The sequence below is a fragment of the Populus alba genome, chromosome 1 (genome assembly GCF_005239225.2).
Source record: "Populus alba chromosome 1, ASM523922v2, whole genome shotgun sequence".
NCBI classification, from domain to species: Eukaryota; Viridiplantae; Streptophyta; class Magnoliopsida; order Malpighiales; family Salicaceae; genus Populus; species Populus alba.
Window position 1 is genome coordinate 15598930 of NC_133284.1, and position 12558 is coordinate 15611487.

Here is a 12558-nt window from a genome sequence, read left to right on the forward strand (position 1 = left end):
TATGTCATAAAAATGAGCTGGAAAATAATTTATTAATGTTTTATTTTTTTTCAAGTTTATTAAAAAAATGAGGAACAAATCTTTACAAATTAAAAAATTGAATAAGAATGAAATTGAAAAAATATAATTTCATAAATTATCTCAAATAAAATAAATAATAATCAAAATAATAGAGATCAAATCAAAAAAAAATAAAAAAAAATTGAAAGATGAAGAAATTAAAATAATAATAATTAACATTTCATAAATTATTTCAAATAAAATAAGTAACAATCAAAAGAATGAGGACCAAATTTGATAGATAAAAAAAATTCAATTAAAAAATGATAAGAGAAAAAAAATAACAATTATAAAAATGAGGATCAAAATTAATATAAAAGTTAAATTCTAAGGGATGAAATTGAAAAACAAATATTCAATATATATATATATATATATATATATATATATATATATATAGCAATCAAAAATTTGAGGATCAAATTTGATATAATCAGCAAATATTATGACATTTCTAAATTTTTCACAACTTCTGGAAAGTGTTTTCCACCCAAAATAAAATAAAAACATTTTTTTGAAAACCAAGCCAAATTTTTCTTTGACTGGAAAGTGTTTTCGATTGACTGGAAAATGGTTTCCGTTGACTAATTTTTCTAATAGCAAATAAACACTGAAAAGTTTGAAAAATAATTTCTTAAAAACTACTTTTCAAAAAACAAACAATACCCTCTTGATTCCAACTCTTAACTGTTTTGTTTGAACGCTTAAACAACATCAACAAGTTGTATGCATTGAGTTTTATCTCACTGCAGATTGTTCATTCTTGAAAGGGATCTTTGCGTTGTTCTTAATTTGTTCATCTTGAATTCTCCCTCTCTTTTCTTTTTTTTGTTAAATGCATTGCTGCTTGTATCGCTACCTGGATGGTTTCTACGACTTGTTAACGTTTTCCCTTAAACGTCTTCCGCTCGTGGATAGTCTCCGCCTGTTTCAAGCACTGTTTTTTTTTATTTCCATGGAACACAAGATGCTTCTTCCACCCCTACAAGACCTCACTTTTCCTCTAGTTTAAGGATATTTCCTCACAATTTCTATCACTTCCATTAGACTTGGCTCTCAAATATTCCTTCTCGGCATGTTTCTTTTTATGTCCTCTATACCTTCCTTCTCTTCCATTGAAAGAACCATGAAATCTGCTACAATCTCCTCTCTTTTGCTTCCTGTGCTGACCCTTGCAGTCACCATCTATTGTTTTATTGGTGCATGGCTGCACCTTTTCTTTTCACTTCATTTTATTCATCATTTATTTTCCATTTATATATACTTTATGAAGAAACTAATATATATTGTTGTTGACATCTCGAAATCCATACCCACATAACTAGTAGCAAACTATTCTTCGATTGAGAAAGGACTTGATTAAATCAAATATTGGCCACCAGAAAAAAAGAAAAAAAAATCCCATCGTCTGTATATAGATGCGTTTCCCACCTTGTATGTCAAACCTTTACCATAGATTGCCTGGTGATGCATGCTTCACATGCATGAACGTGATTTAATGGGTTTTTTGCAGTGTGGAAAGCACACAGGCCCACAGTTCCAATTATGGCACACAACCCATATTTTTGTGATGGGAAAACTTCATGGGAAAGATGGGGACAAGAAATTAATGGAGTGGGTTAGTGTCGTTTATCTTCTTCTTTGCAAGACGTGCAAGTCTCTATCACAATTGATACCAACGCTTATTTTATTTCATAACTCACAATTAATTAATAATCTATTTATACATCAAAATCACACTCACATGACTCAATTAAAAAGTCTTTATAAAAATTGACTCCAATGTTACTTAGTTTCCTCTTCAAATTGATGTCTTATGTGACCTTATATCTAACATTTTTTTTAGTACATCAAGAAGCTCTAGTGTAATGTTCTTGTATTGTAAGAAAAAAAATATGTAATATTATTGTTGTTTTGAGTTTATAAAGTGTGAAACAGATTTCAGTACAAAAATTTAGAGATAAAATCTACACCGAAGACCACACATCTCACCAATCCAATCCTAAATTTTTGGCGAAATCAATTACCATATAAGAGAATTTTACCAAGATTCCCAGACATCTCTATAATCACTCATAAATGCCCTAATAACACAACAAATTAATTGCACTAAATTCGCTCTTCAAGATCCCTGAAAGTTTGAAAAACTAGGGATCCCCACCCACTGGATTCGTCCACGCTGAGCAGAGTTTCCATACACATGGGGTCGTCTGGTAAATGACACAAAAATGGTATAATATTGTGTTTCCTTTTATGATCCAATCTTCAAATAGAAATTAAATTGGTTTTGGAAACAAAAAAAAAAAAAAAAAAAAAAAGGGCTGGTACGTCCAGAACAGTCCAGCAAATGACACAATAATTGCTTGGGAATCACAAATGACAGAGAACACTAACCCTGCACTTCAAATTGATTAGTTGCAAACTCCCAAAATTAGCAATCTGAATGAATCAGCATCAACTCCAAGAACCCTATTATACACACACAAAATAACTACTTAAATGGCAACTTGGCTGTGAAGGGAACCGGTACCTTACAAGTCTGTGTACTACACGTGGCATGTAATAATTGGGTTGAGGGATGGCAGAATGAAGAGGCAGAATCCTCTAAAACAGCACACAATTGTCTAAGAATAGGCGTCTCTGCTAAAACATGATAAATGCTTAGCTGGCAAACAGCAAATCAACGGTTAGATTTCAATGACAGCATCTACTGTCGACGTGAGATTGTCACTCTTTTAAGGCTCCAATCATTGTTCTCTTTTCCTTACTTCTCCTTCTTGTTCTTCTCTCTCTTATAATATAAGTGCGACTTCTTCCTTCTTTTTGTTTCTGTGGAAGAGAAACAAAAAGCTGTCTCTTGGGTTTTTGTTCTTTTGAAGATTTGGCTTGGGCTCTTTCTCTGCTAGTCATCAAGGAAAGGGAAGAAAAGAAAAGAAAAGGGGTTCTACATCTTGATTCATACAAGTTTAAGATTTGGAGAAAGGAAAAAAAAAAAAAAAAGGAAGAAGATTTCCCTTTGAAATGAATTGGATTCATGAAATCTTCTTTGCTGGAGAAGAGAAGGTTGAAGGAGAGTGCGAAAAAGAGAGAGTGTTTACCAAAGCCAAGGTAGCCAGCAGAAGTAAAGAGACAGAGAGACATACATAACATTTATTAACAACACACCTACAAAAGAAAAAACCATTAAGGAGTTTTAGTTTGATCTGCTGCTTCTGGTAATAATTATTATTCTTCATCAGGATTTTTTTTTCATTTTAGTCGCCTGTATATATTGCTTTTCCATGCAAAGCACTCAAGCATATGGTCTTGTTTTCGTTAGCCCTTTTGTTGTATGTTTATTTTTCTTTTTCTAGGAAAAATGTTTTTGTTTTAATATTCTTTACTTGTATTCATCTTTCCTGATCGTTTTAAATGTTTGTGTCTTTTCTTTCTCCTTGCTATGGATGTTTTAAGAGCTGTATTTGTATGATTGAAGGTGTTGCTGCTCTGTTATGTTTTAAGAGCTGTATTTGTATGATTTAAGGTGTTGCTGCTCTGTTATGTTTTAAGAGCTGTATTTGTATGATTGAAGGTGTTGCTGCTCTGTTTTCCTTGAACAGAGAATCGAAGGAAAACCAAACCTAAAGGCTTTCTTTTTTGTCTTTTTTTTCCACAACTTTTCTAGACGCTGAGCTGTTTTCAAAACCCTTTTTTTGGATGTCCAGCTGGTTTCCTAGTGCATTCTACGCGTAATAGTCAAGCCTTTTTTTCCTCGTGTTTTAGAAACAAAGAAATCAAATTTAGAAAACAGAGCATTTCACAACTCATCTTTCATCACATCAATTAAGTTGCAAGTAGCTGGCAACTAAGTTGAAATGAAAACATAATATATATATTGTGTAGCCCTTTATTAATGGTTAACGTTGTTTGATGAATTTCTAGGGTAATTGGCAATGCCTGCTACTATTATCAGTGATCCTATGGTGGTCTCGACACCAGAAACACAAGCAACAGCAGCAGCAACGACAGTAACAAAACTCATCGCGCAGATTGAGGTCGAGTCTGCTAAATGTGATTGTTGTGGCCTAACCGAAGAGTGCACACCGGGATACATTGAAAGAGTACGCGAAAGATATCATGGTAAATGGATTTGTGGGTTGTGTGCAGAGGCTATAAAAGATGAAATCGTAAGGACTGAGAGGCTTATTAGCACTGAAGAAGCAATGGCAAAGCACATGAACTTCTGCAAGAAGTTTGTTTCCTCAGGGCCACCTCCTGATCCAACCATTCATTTGATAGCTGCCATGAGACAAATTCTTAGAAGAAGCTTGGATTCACCGAGAGGCTTAAGGTCAACTCCAAGTAGTCCTACCAAAACGAAGGGAGAAATTCGTGCTGCTGCGCTTACAAGGTCCGAAAGCTGCTTCACTACCTTGTCTGGTTGATGCATACTAATGAGGTTCTGTGGAATATGGGGTGATCAATAAAATGACAGTGAAAATATTGGAAAAAAAAAAAAAAAACTACATTTCATTATGATGCAAAACAAGAAAGATCAAAGGGGGAAAAAAATCGAAGATAGGTGCCTAATTTAGCGCTACTTGTTAGTTGTTACAGAACTTCTTGTCAGAAGCTTTTTCCTGAAACTTTTTGTTTCAGTTGTACCTGCGTGTATAATCCATCTCTTATGAAACTCTGCTTCCTCTTTACCAAAGTATATTTCTTAGTAATTCTGACATGTTTTGGTGTGATTAGAACAAGTCGTAGATTAGTTGTTTCCATGGTTTCAAACTCTCGATGACCATTCAGAATTGATGTCTAGCCATTTTCACACCATAATTGAAACATAATAATTTGGTCCCCGCATGATATTTGTCATAATTCAACATTTGGTTGGAAGTTGGTGCGATATTATTAAAGAATCAAAGGAGATTGATCACAGAAATCGAGGATGCGAATAGATCCACAGAAGGCTCTGGTGAGCATGGAATTCTCTAATGGTGGGAGGCCTACTTTTCGGTTCTCTCGGTGCTCAAGGTTCCATTAATGGCATTTCTTTATTTGATTCTTCTAAAAAAAGGGAGATAGTGTCGTGGGTGAAGTATTCCTGTGTTGTGTGTGACAAAAATGATTGCCCATGGCTTATGGCTTGCGTGAATCTCTTCATATCTTCCCAACCTTCAAGATCATCGCTCTTTTGACAATGAAACAGCTAGTAAGGTTGTACCAAAGACAAGACGCTTTTTTGGTTTTACTAATAATGAATTCAATGTGCTCTTTACAAGTCCAACGAAGATAGATAACTTACTGCTTCCTGTTTATTTGATTTTTCATTTCACTGTGGGTTACATAATTTCTTTTTAATATAAGAAAATCTTAATTATAAATTAAAAAGTTTGTATATGCATTTAATTAAATAAATTTAAAACTAGCAATGCAACCCAAAAAAAAATATGAAACAAAAAAATCAACCAAATATCAAGACAATTAGATAAAAATACTAAATCAAAACAAGTTATGTTGCTTAATTAAATAGTGAAAATAAAAAAAAAATAAGCAAGAAAAAAATGTCAAATTATGATGGGTTAAATTTTAAAGAAAAAAAAAAAGGAAGGAAAAAGACTGGGACACTTGGATTTGGTTGACCTAGAGTACATGGCCTCGAGAAAATGACTTGGGCGCTAAGTCTAGAGCAATCCAAGTATCTAAGTTTTATTTATTTTGAATTTTCTTAATGAGTGTTAAAATTTGGGGAAAAAATAATGCAAATGATGTGTGTTGTTTATTTTGTCTAGATTCAGTGACCTCCGGTTATTAAAAAAACCATGTTGTGAAGTTTTAGATTAAAAAAAAAAAAAACTTATTTTTAACTATATTTTAATTAAAAAATAATTATTTTAGACACCTTGTAAAATATATTTATGGTAACAAAAATACAAAAAAGATGTTTGAAAAATCAAAACCAATGTGAACCAAAATTGTTTGCGGGCTTATATCTACCATCTAAGGCTATTTCAAGGAAATAAAACACAAATATTTTGTTTTGTCAGAGATCTTGTATGTGCTAATATATATGAATACGGTCTGTCCTGATTCATTGCTAAATAGGGATTGATCAGTCTGATTTGATCTGCCTAAGTATAGTAATGGTTTTTTCCCATCTTCCAAGGTGTATTATGCTACATATGTTTTTTTATTATTATTTATGAATGTATACTTTATTAAATATGATACAGTATGGTGTACATTAATATATTGTAGAGTTATATAAAATAAATTAATGGTTTGCGATCGAGAGGGGAGTATTGTTGGTTTTTTAAAACTATGGATTAATTCGAGTACAGCAATTAACATGAAAATTTAGGGTATTTACCCATGACATGGCAAGGAGGAGTGTGGTATTTAATTTAAAAGGAACAAAATGTGGCCTGCACAATTGGAGGCTATTGCCGTGCAATCTCTTGCTCACTTATTGGAGTTAGGCTTCCAGCAGGGTGCGCTATCTTTTGACCATAGAAATTAATTATGGTCGTATATATCGCAGAGGTTTTTATGTTTCTTTCTCAATATACTTGTACAAAGCAAGGATTTAACCAACAATATCTTAATTACTACAGCACCAAGAGAGGGTAGAAGACAGACAAATGTGAAAAAATGCTAAAATACAACTTATAAGCAGATCTCCCATGATCACTTCTAATCAAGATTATAATTAATAGTATTCACAAAGTAAATAGTTGAAAGCCAGTACAATAATAGAAAAACAAATGTTATGTCTCACATCTTATTACATTGATGGTGTCGTTTTCATCACAGGTTAAAAAATAATATAAATTATATTTTAGAATCTCACATAAAAACTTAAGTTATTGGGTTGAGATGGTTCTTTGATATGGTATCAGAGCCTTGATAACCAAACGGTCACGAGTTCGAATCTTATCATCCCTATTTATTTAATAAAAATTAAATACAAAGTAATGTGAGTGTATGCAAATTTTAAATTCAAATGGCTTTCACTTGAGAGGGATGTGTTATAAAATAATATAAATTATATCTTGGGACCTCGCCTAAAAGCTTAAGTTATTAAATTAAAATGTTTTTGATAGAGTATGAGAGTCTTCTACATTTGTAAGTATAAAAATTACTAATGTTGGTTGTTGAGCTTTCATGATTTCTTTATAAAACAAGTTACTCGTTTGAACATGTAACCTCTAATACTTAATTAACAAATGTAGAAGGAGTGTGAATGTAAAGAGAGAAATTGTGAGAAGAGAGTTTCTGTGTGTGAGAAGAGAATGTGTCTAGCATGAGACATTTTTTATAATGTGTATGGAGTCCAAAACAACTCAGGACACTTCTACTTTTTGCTTGTGGCTGCATGTATTTTACAAACTCAATCACTTGAACTTATTCCAAGAAAAAAAAATTATAAAAAGTTGAGTCATATATATATATATATATATATATATATATGCATGCTTGTTATCGATGAAATAATTGGTGATTTTTATTGGTGTTAATGTTATTGATAAATGGTTGATATCGTAGCAATTCATCAATAAAAAAAGATAGACATTATAACAAATGATTCAAGAAAGAACATTAACACATTGTCTTTTAACACGTCACTTTGCATTGTGAATCATGCCCTAGCTAGGAATTCTTTAATGTTACTGGGTCGAGGACCAAGTTAATTTTCAGGTTAAAATAGGAGAGAATAAGAGGGGGTTTGTTTAGGCTAGTGCAAATCAACTAGAAACAGCTCGTTCAGGCCATGTCAAATAAGCTATTAAAAAATATATATATATATATATAATTGACATATATTATATGAGCATATCATTGCCTTTAAAAAAGTGCACGTGACTCGTCACCAATTTCAAAGATAGTGTTTATAAATTCGTTTTATTAAGATATATTTCAAATGATTTTAAAGATATTTGTTATTAGAGTTTTGATAAGTTTTTTAGTTTCTTATCATTTTTTTTTTTTTTTTCTCTTTCTTGTTTTATTTTGTGCAGTACATTCTCTTCTCTCTCTTTTTTTTTTTTTTTTTTTTTGTCATTGGATATTGCTTGTTATCTTCGTACAAATCTTGTTTTCATGCAAAATGCACATTTGGAGACAGCTATATTATTTTTCGGCCGTCTCCGTTTTTGGTTTATTTTTCAGCCAAGCGGTAATTGAATTGTTACTTAATTAACAACTAAGCATTCTTTCTTTCTTTCTTTCTTTTTGTTAATCATGAGTGCCCGATTAGTTTATGAACATTTCAATTAATCTTCTAAAATCCTGCAAATAAAAACTATTACAATTTTAGTTTATTTTATTGTTATTAGAGTAACAATAATTTTTTTATTCTAAATTTAACTTTAAATATGAGTATACAATCAATGTTTGTATTTAGAATAATTAGTTTGAATTATTTAAGTTTGTGAATGATTTATAAATGTGTTTTTGATCTTTTGAATCTTTGAAAAAACTAAAACTTTGGTATAATAAATGAATTGATTGTGAATTGTATGTATTAGTAAGTTTTGGCATGTTTCGTCTAGCTAAGAAGATGAATTGATTTTTATTAAATATGTGACACTCCCTCTCTATTTATTTTTAATTTTTGCAGATAATTTGGAGTAGATTTAGATTATCAAGTGATTGTTTTGGAAGTTTGTTTCAGTAATTTCTCCCTGCAAGTTTAGAGTGAAACTGGAAATCATTAATTACTTGCGTTTTGTTCCAGCAATCCAGTTAGCTTCGTCCTCACATTGTTATTGTTATTGTTATAGATCGACGATTTTATCAAGTTCGATGAAACGACATACATTTATTCGAGTCGTGGTGGGACATCAATTACTGTACATCAACTGCACAGATCTAATATTTAATAAATTACGCGTTTGAAATATTTATTTAGGTTTAAAAAATTTATTCAGGTTTTTTTATTTTTAAAAACTGATATTTTTATAATTTTCTCATTTAATATTTATATTTCAGTAATTAGGGTTTTTTTTATCTACCTTTTATACCATTTTTATTTTACCATCCTTTTTTGGTGGTTTCCATATTATTTTTATGTCCATATATTAGCTTCTTTCTTCTTCTTTTTTCAGTCAAGTCTATGCCCCAAATTATATTTTCTACAAAAAAAAAATTAAAACATACTTACATCACAAAATTACAATTATTTTTTAATTTTAAATTCCTTCTATTTTTTTAATCTTTCAAAATTAGTTATTATTATTTTATTACTATTTATTTTATTTTATATCATTATATATATATATATATAATTCAACCCTTGTATGTTTTTTTCCTAACAAATTTGATCATTATTTTTTTTTATTATTTTTTTTTAAATGATTTTTTTTATGGGTTATCTTAATTTTATATTTATGATCTTGGAATTCAGAATTTGTGTACTAACTCAGTTTAATTGAATTTTTTGGATTTTTTTTTTAGTTTTTTTTTTTTTTGGCATTTTTACATTTTTTTTTTTTCCTTTCAACATTGAGGGTTTTTATACTTGTTCATGTTGGATTTTTTTTACTTTTTTATCGTTAATTTTTTTATTATTTTTTATTGTTTGTTATATTTTTTTATTTATATTATTTGAATTACCAATTGTTCCAGTAACTCAATTACCAAAAATAAATTTCCTTAATATATTTTTTATATAAAAAAAAATTATCACCTCGCAAATCTAGTTGAAAACTATTTGAAAGGACTAAGAAGAAATAAAAAAAAAAGGAACCAGGAACACTTTCGTGGCCCGCTCGAACAGGCTATGCGAGTTGGATGGACACACACCTAGCACAGCCCTTGACTCCTCAACAGTCCTCACCTTTGGTGGTCGCCTAATATTTTTTTTCTAACTTTACATTCTAATCCTTAAATTTAATTTGTTTTTTTAGGATATTTTATTGGCTCCTATAAATTATGTGTGTTTTATTGAACTTCCAGCTACTTCATAACTTCTTATTCCAGGAAATTTACCACCCTCCATGTTAGCCTTTTTTTTATTATTATTATTAATGTGGATGTCCGAGTCAACTTACATATACCTTGACTAATTCCACGAGCCCTGAAATTAACGATCATCTAAGCCTCCAATCACTTTGAGGTTTATGAAACTTAAACTAGTGATTTATAGGGAATAAAGTCAAGTCTGACTAGTTGAGCTACACTCCTCACTAGAATAGGTGGTGTGATATTTACTATTGTCCGACTCAATTTTTTTTCAAAATGTTAAGGTAATGCAAATATTTCTAAAAAGGCAAAACACAAAATTAAGACGAGCCATTGAATCAATTGAATTTAATAAATTTGGCTAATTTAATAACACTAATAAAAAAATATAATGACAATAAATAAAGTGAAAAAAGTTTGCAATGAAAAAAGGCTAATAAAACTAGACTCGAGCCCATCTAGATTAACATGCTTAATATGCAACTTGATCGTAATACCAAGATAACCTTGTCGAAATAAAATTGAGTAAAATCATGAAGCTCAATAAGTAAACAACCCAATATCAAGGGGTGAAGCTTCAAAAAAAAAAATTCTAAAAAACAATGAAAACAAAAACCTGAGTCAAACGAAGTTAACCTGCTAACCCTACGATCATAGACATATGATTGAGATAACCTCATAGAAAAGAAAGCGAGAAGAATTTATAAAGACCAGTTTTCAATCAATCAAATGTTGAAGGATAAAATAAAAATAAAAATTTAATTTTAAAGAAATCAAATGTTGAAGGATCTTATCTAACAAAAAAGAAAAAATTAAATAAAAACGTGATAACCCCATAAAAAGTAAAATAAAAAATTTAAATCTCAATTTCTAGCAAACAAAATATTGAATGACAAAATTAAAATATATATATAATCTAAAAAAGGTCAAAAATACTCAACCCGGATCCACCTAGGTTAGCATGCAAAATCTACGACTTGGTTGTGATATTAGGATAACCTCGTCGAAAAAAATTGAATAAAACTATGAAATTTAATTATTAAACAACTCAATATTAAAGAGCAATATAATCTATATCATTTTCAAAATAAGTAAGAAATTCAAAAGAAAGCAACTAAAAAAAACATAACAATGCATACTCTTCAATTAAATAAATATTAAATAATGAAACTGAAAAAACTTGTGCTTAAAAAAGGAGGAAAAAAACAAGCAAATTTGGGCGAGTCTTTTAAACCTGGGTTAATCTCCCAAATTCCCAACCCATTAAATCTTAAATCTTGGCTCAATCATAAAACTCAATTCCCAACCAATTTAATATCAAAGGATGAAACTAGAAAAAAATATAAATTTTTTAAAAAAATTCTAAGGTAAAAGAAATAACAATCAGAAGAATGGGGATGAAATTTGATAGGAAAAAAAATAGAGAATGAAATTGCAAAAAGAAATTATACATTTTAAAAATTATCTAAAATAAAACTAGTAGCAATAAAAAAATTGAAACCAAATATAACTTATAAAAAATTAAAAAAAAAATGAAATTAATATATATATATATAATTTTATAAATTATTTCATATAAAACAAACAAGAATCAAAGAAAATAGACCACATCTGAAAGGAAAACAAATTGAATGATTATTTTGATATTTTGAAGGGTGTCATGAGTGGAAATCAATGAGATGAGAGGGGGGGGAAGGCTATCAACACCAAATTAAAAGCTCTTTTGGCTATACATGTCATATCATGATGGGGTGTCGAAAAAATTTAAATACCGCTACAAAAGACAACATTTGGTTACTGGATGACACTACACTTATCGCCAAAAAGGTGCAAGGGGAGCCCACATGCCTGATCTTTTTTGTTAATGATATTTATATTTATTAAATTATCAAACAACTCTTAAGTGAACTTGATTATAATAACAACAAAAAAACCATAATAAAAAGATGAAAAACACCCTTGGATGATAACTTAAATTTTTTTTATTTTAAGGATAATTAAGTTATTTTACTCTGTTTAAAAAATTTAAAAGATAAAAAGGATCATTTACACAAGTTTAATATTTTATCTTTGAAAAGTAATTAAATCATTCTATTGTGTTAAAAAAATATGAGAAAATTGATTTGTCCAAATACATTTGAAAAATAACCAATGGATATGATCGTATAGCTTCAAATAGCAAAGGTTTTATATTTAAAAAAATAATTATTTTATTATACCAATCCAAAATAATTTGTCTTGCTATGCTGTTAATGTTCGATACCTTTTAGTTTTTTATTTTATTTTAATGTTAATGCAAGAACATAAATGATTAAGAACTAGCTTGTTCATCCAAATTGAGATTTATATTTTTGAGATAAATGGATTATTTTTATTATAATTGGTTGTGTAATGAAAAAAAAAATTGAATATCCTTTTGGGATTTGGTCATATAATAGAAAATAAGATAGTAGATAACATTTTTGGGTTATTATCTTTTTTTATAAACAACACTTTCACACATATTTTTGGTGTTTGATGTATATTGAAATTATTATTTTTATGATATTTTAT

At 29.6% G+C, this 12558-nt stretch overlaps 1 protein-coding gene across 1 annotated transcript; it reads left to right on the forward strand.

The window, feature by feature from the left end:
- Positions 1–2843: 2843 nt before the first annotated feature.
- Positions 2844–4777, forward strand: LOC118034846 (uncharacterized). The gene is made up of 2 exons (XM_035040270.2): positions 2844–3275; positions 3982–4777. The coding sequence occupies exon 2, from the start codon at positions 3993–3995 to the stop codon at positions 4482–4484; it is 492 nt and encodes a 163-aa protein (XP_034896161.1). The 5' UTR covers positions 2844–3275; positions 3982–3992; the 3' UTR covers positions 4485–4777.
- Positions 4778–12558: the final 7781 nt, after the last annotated feature.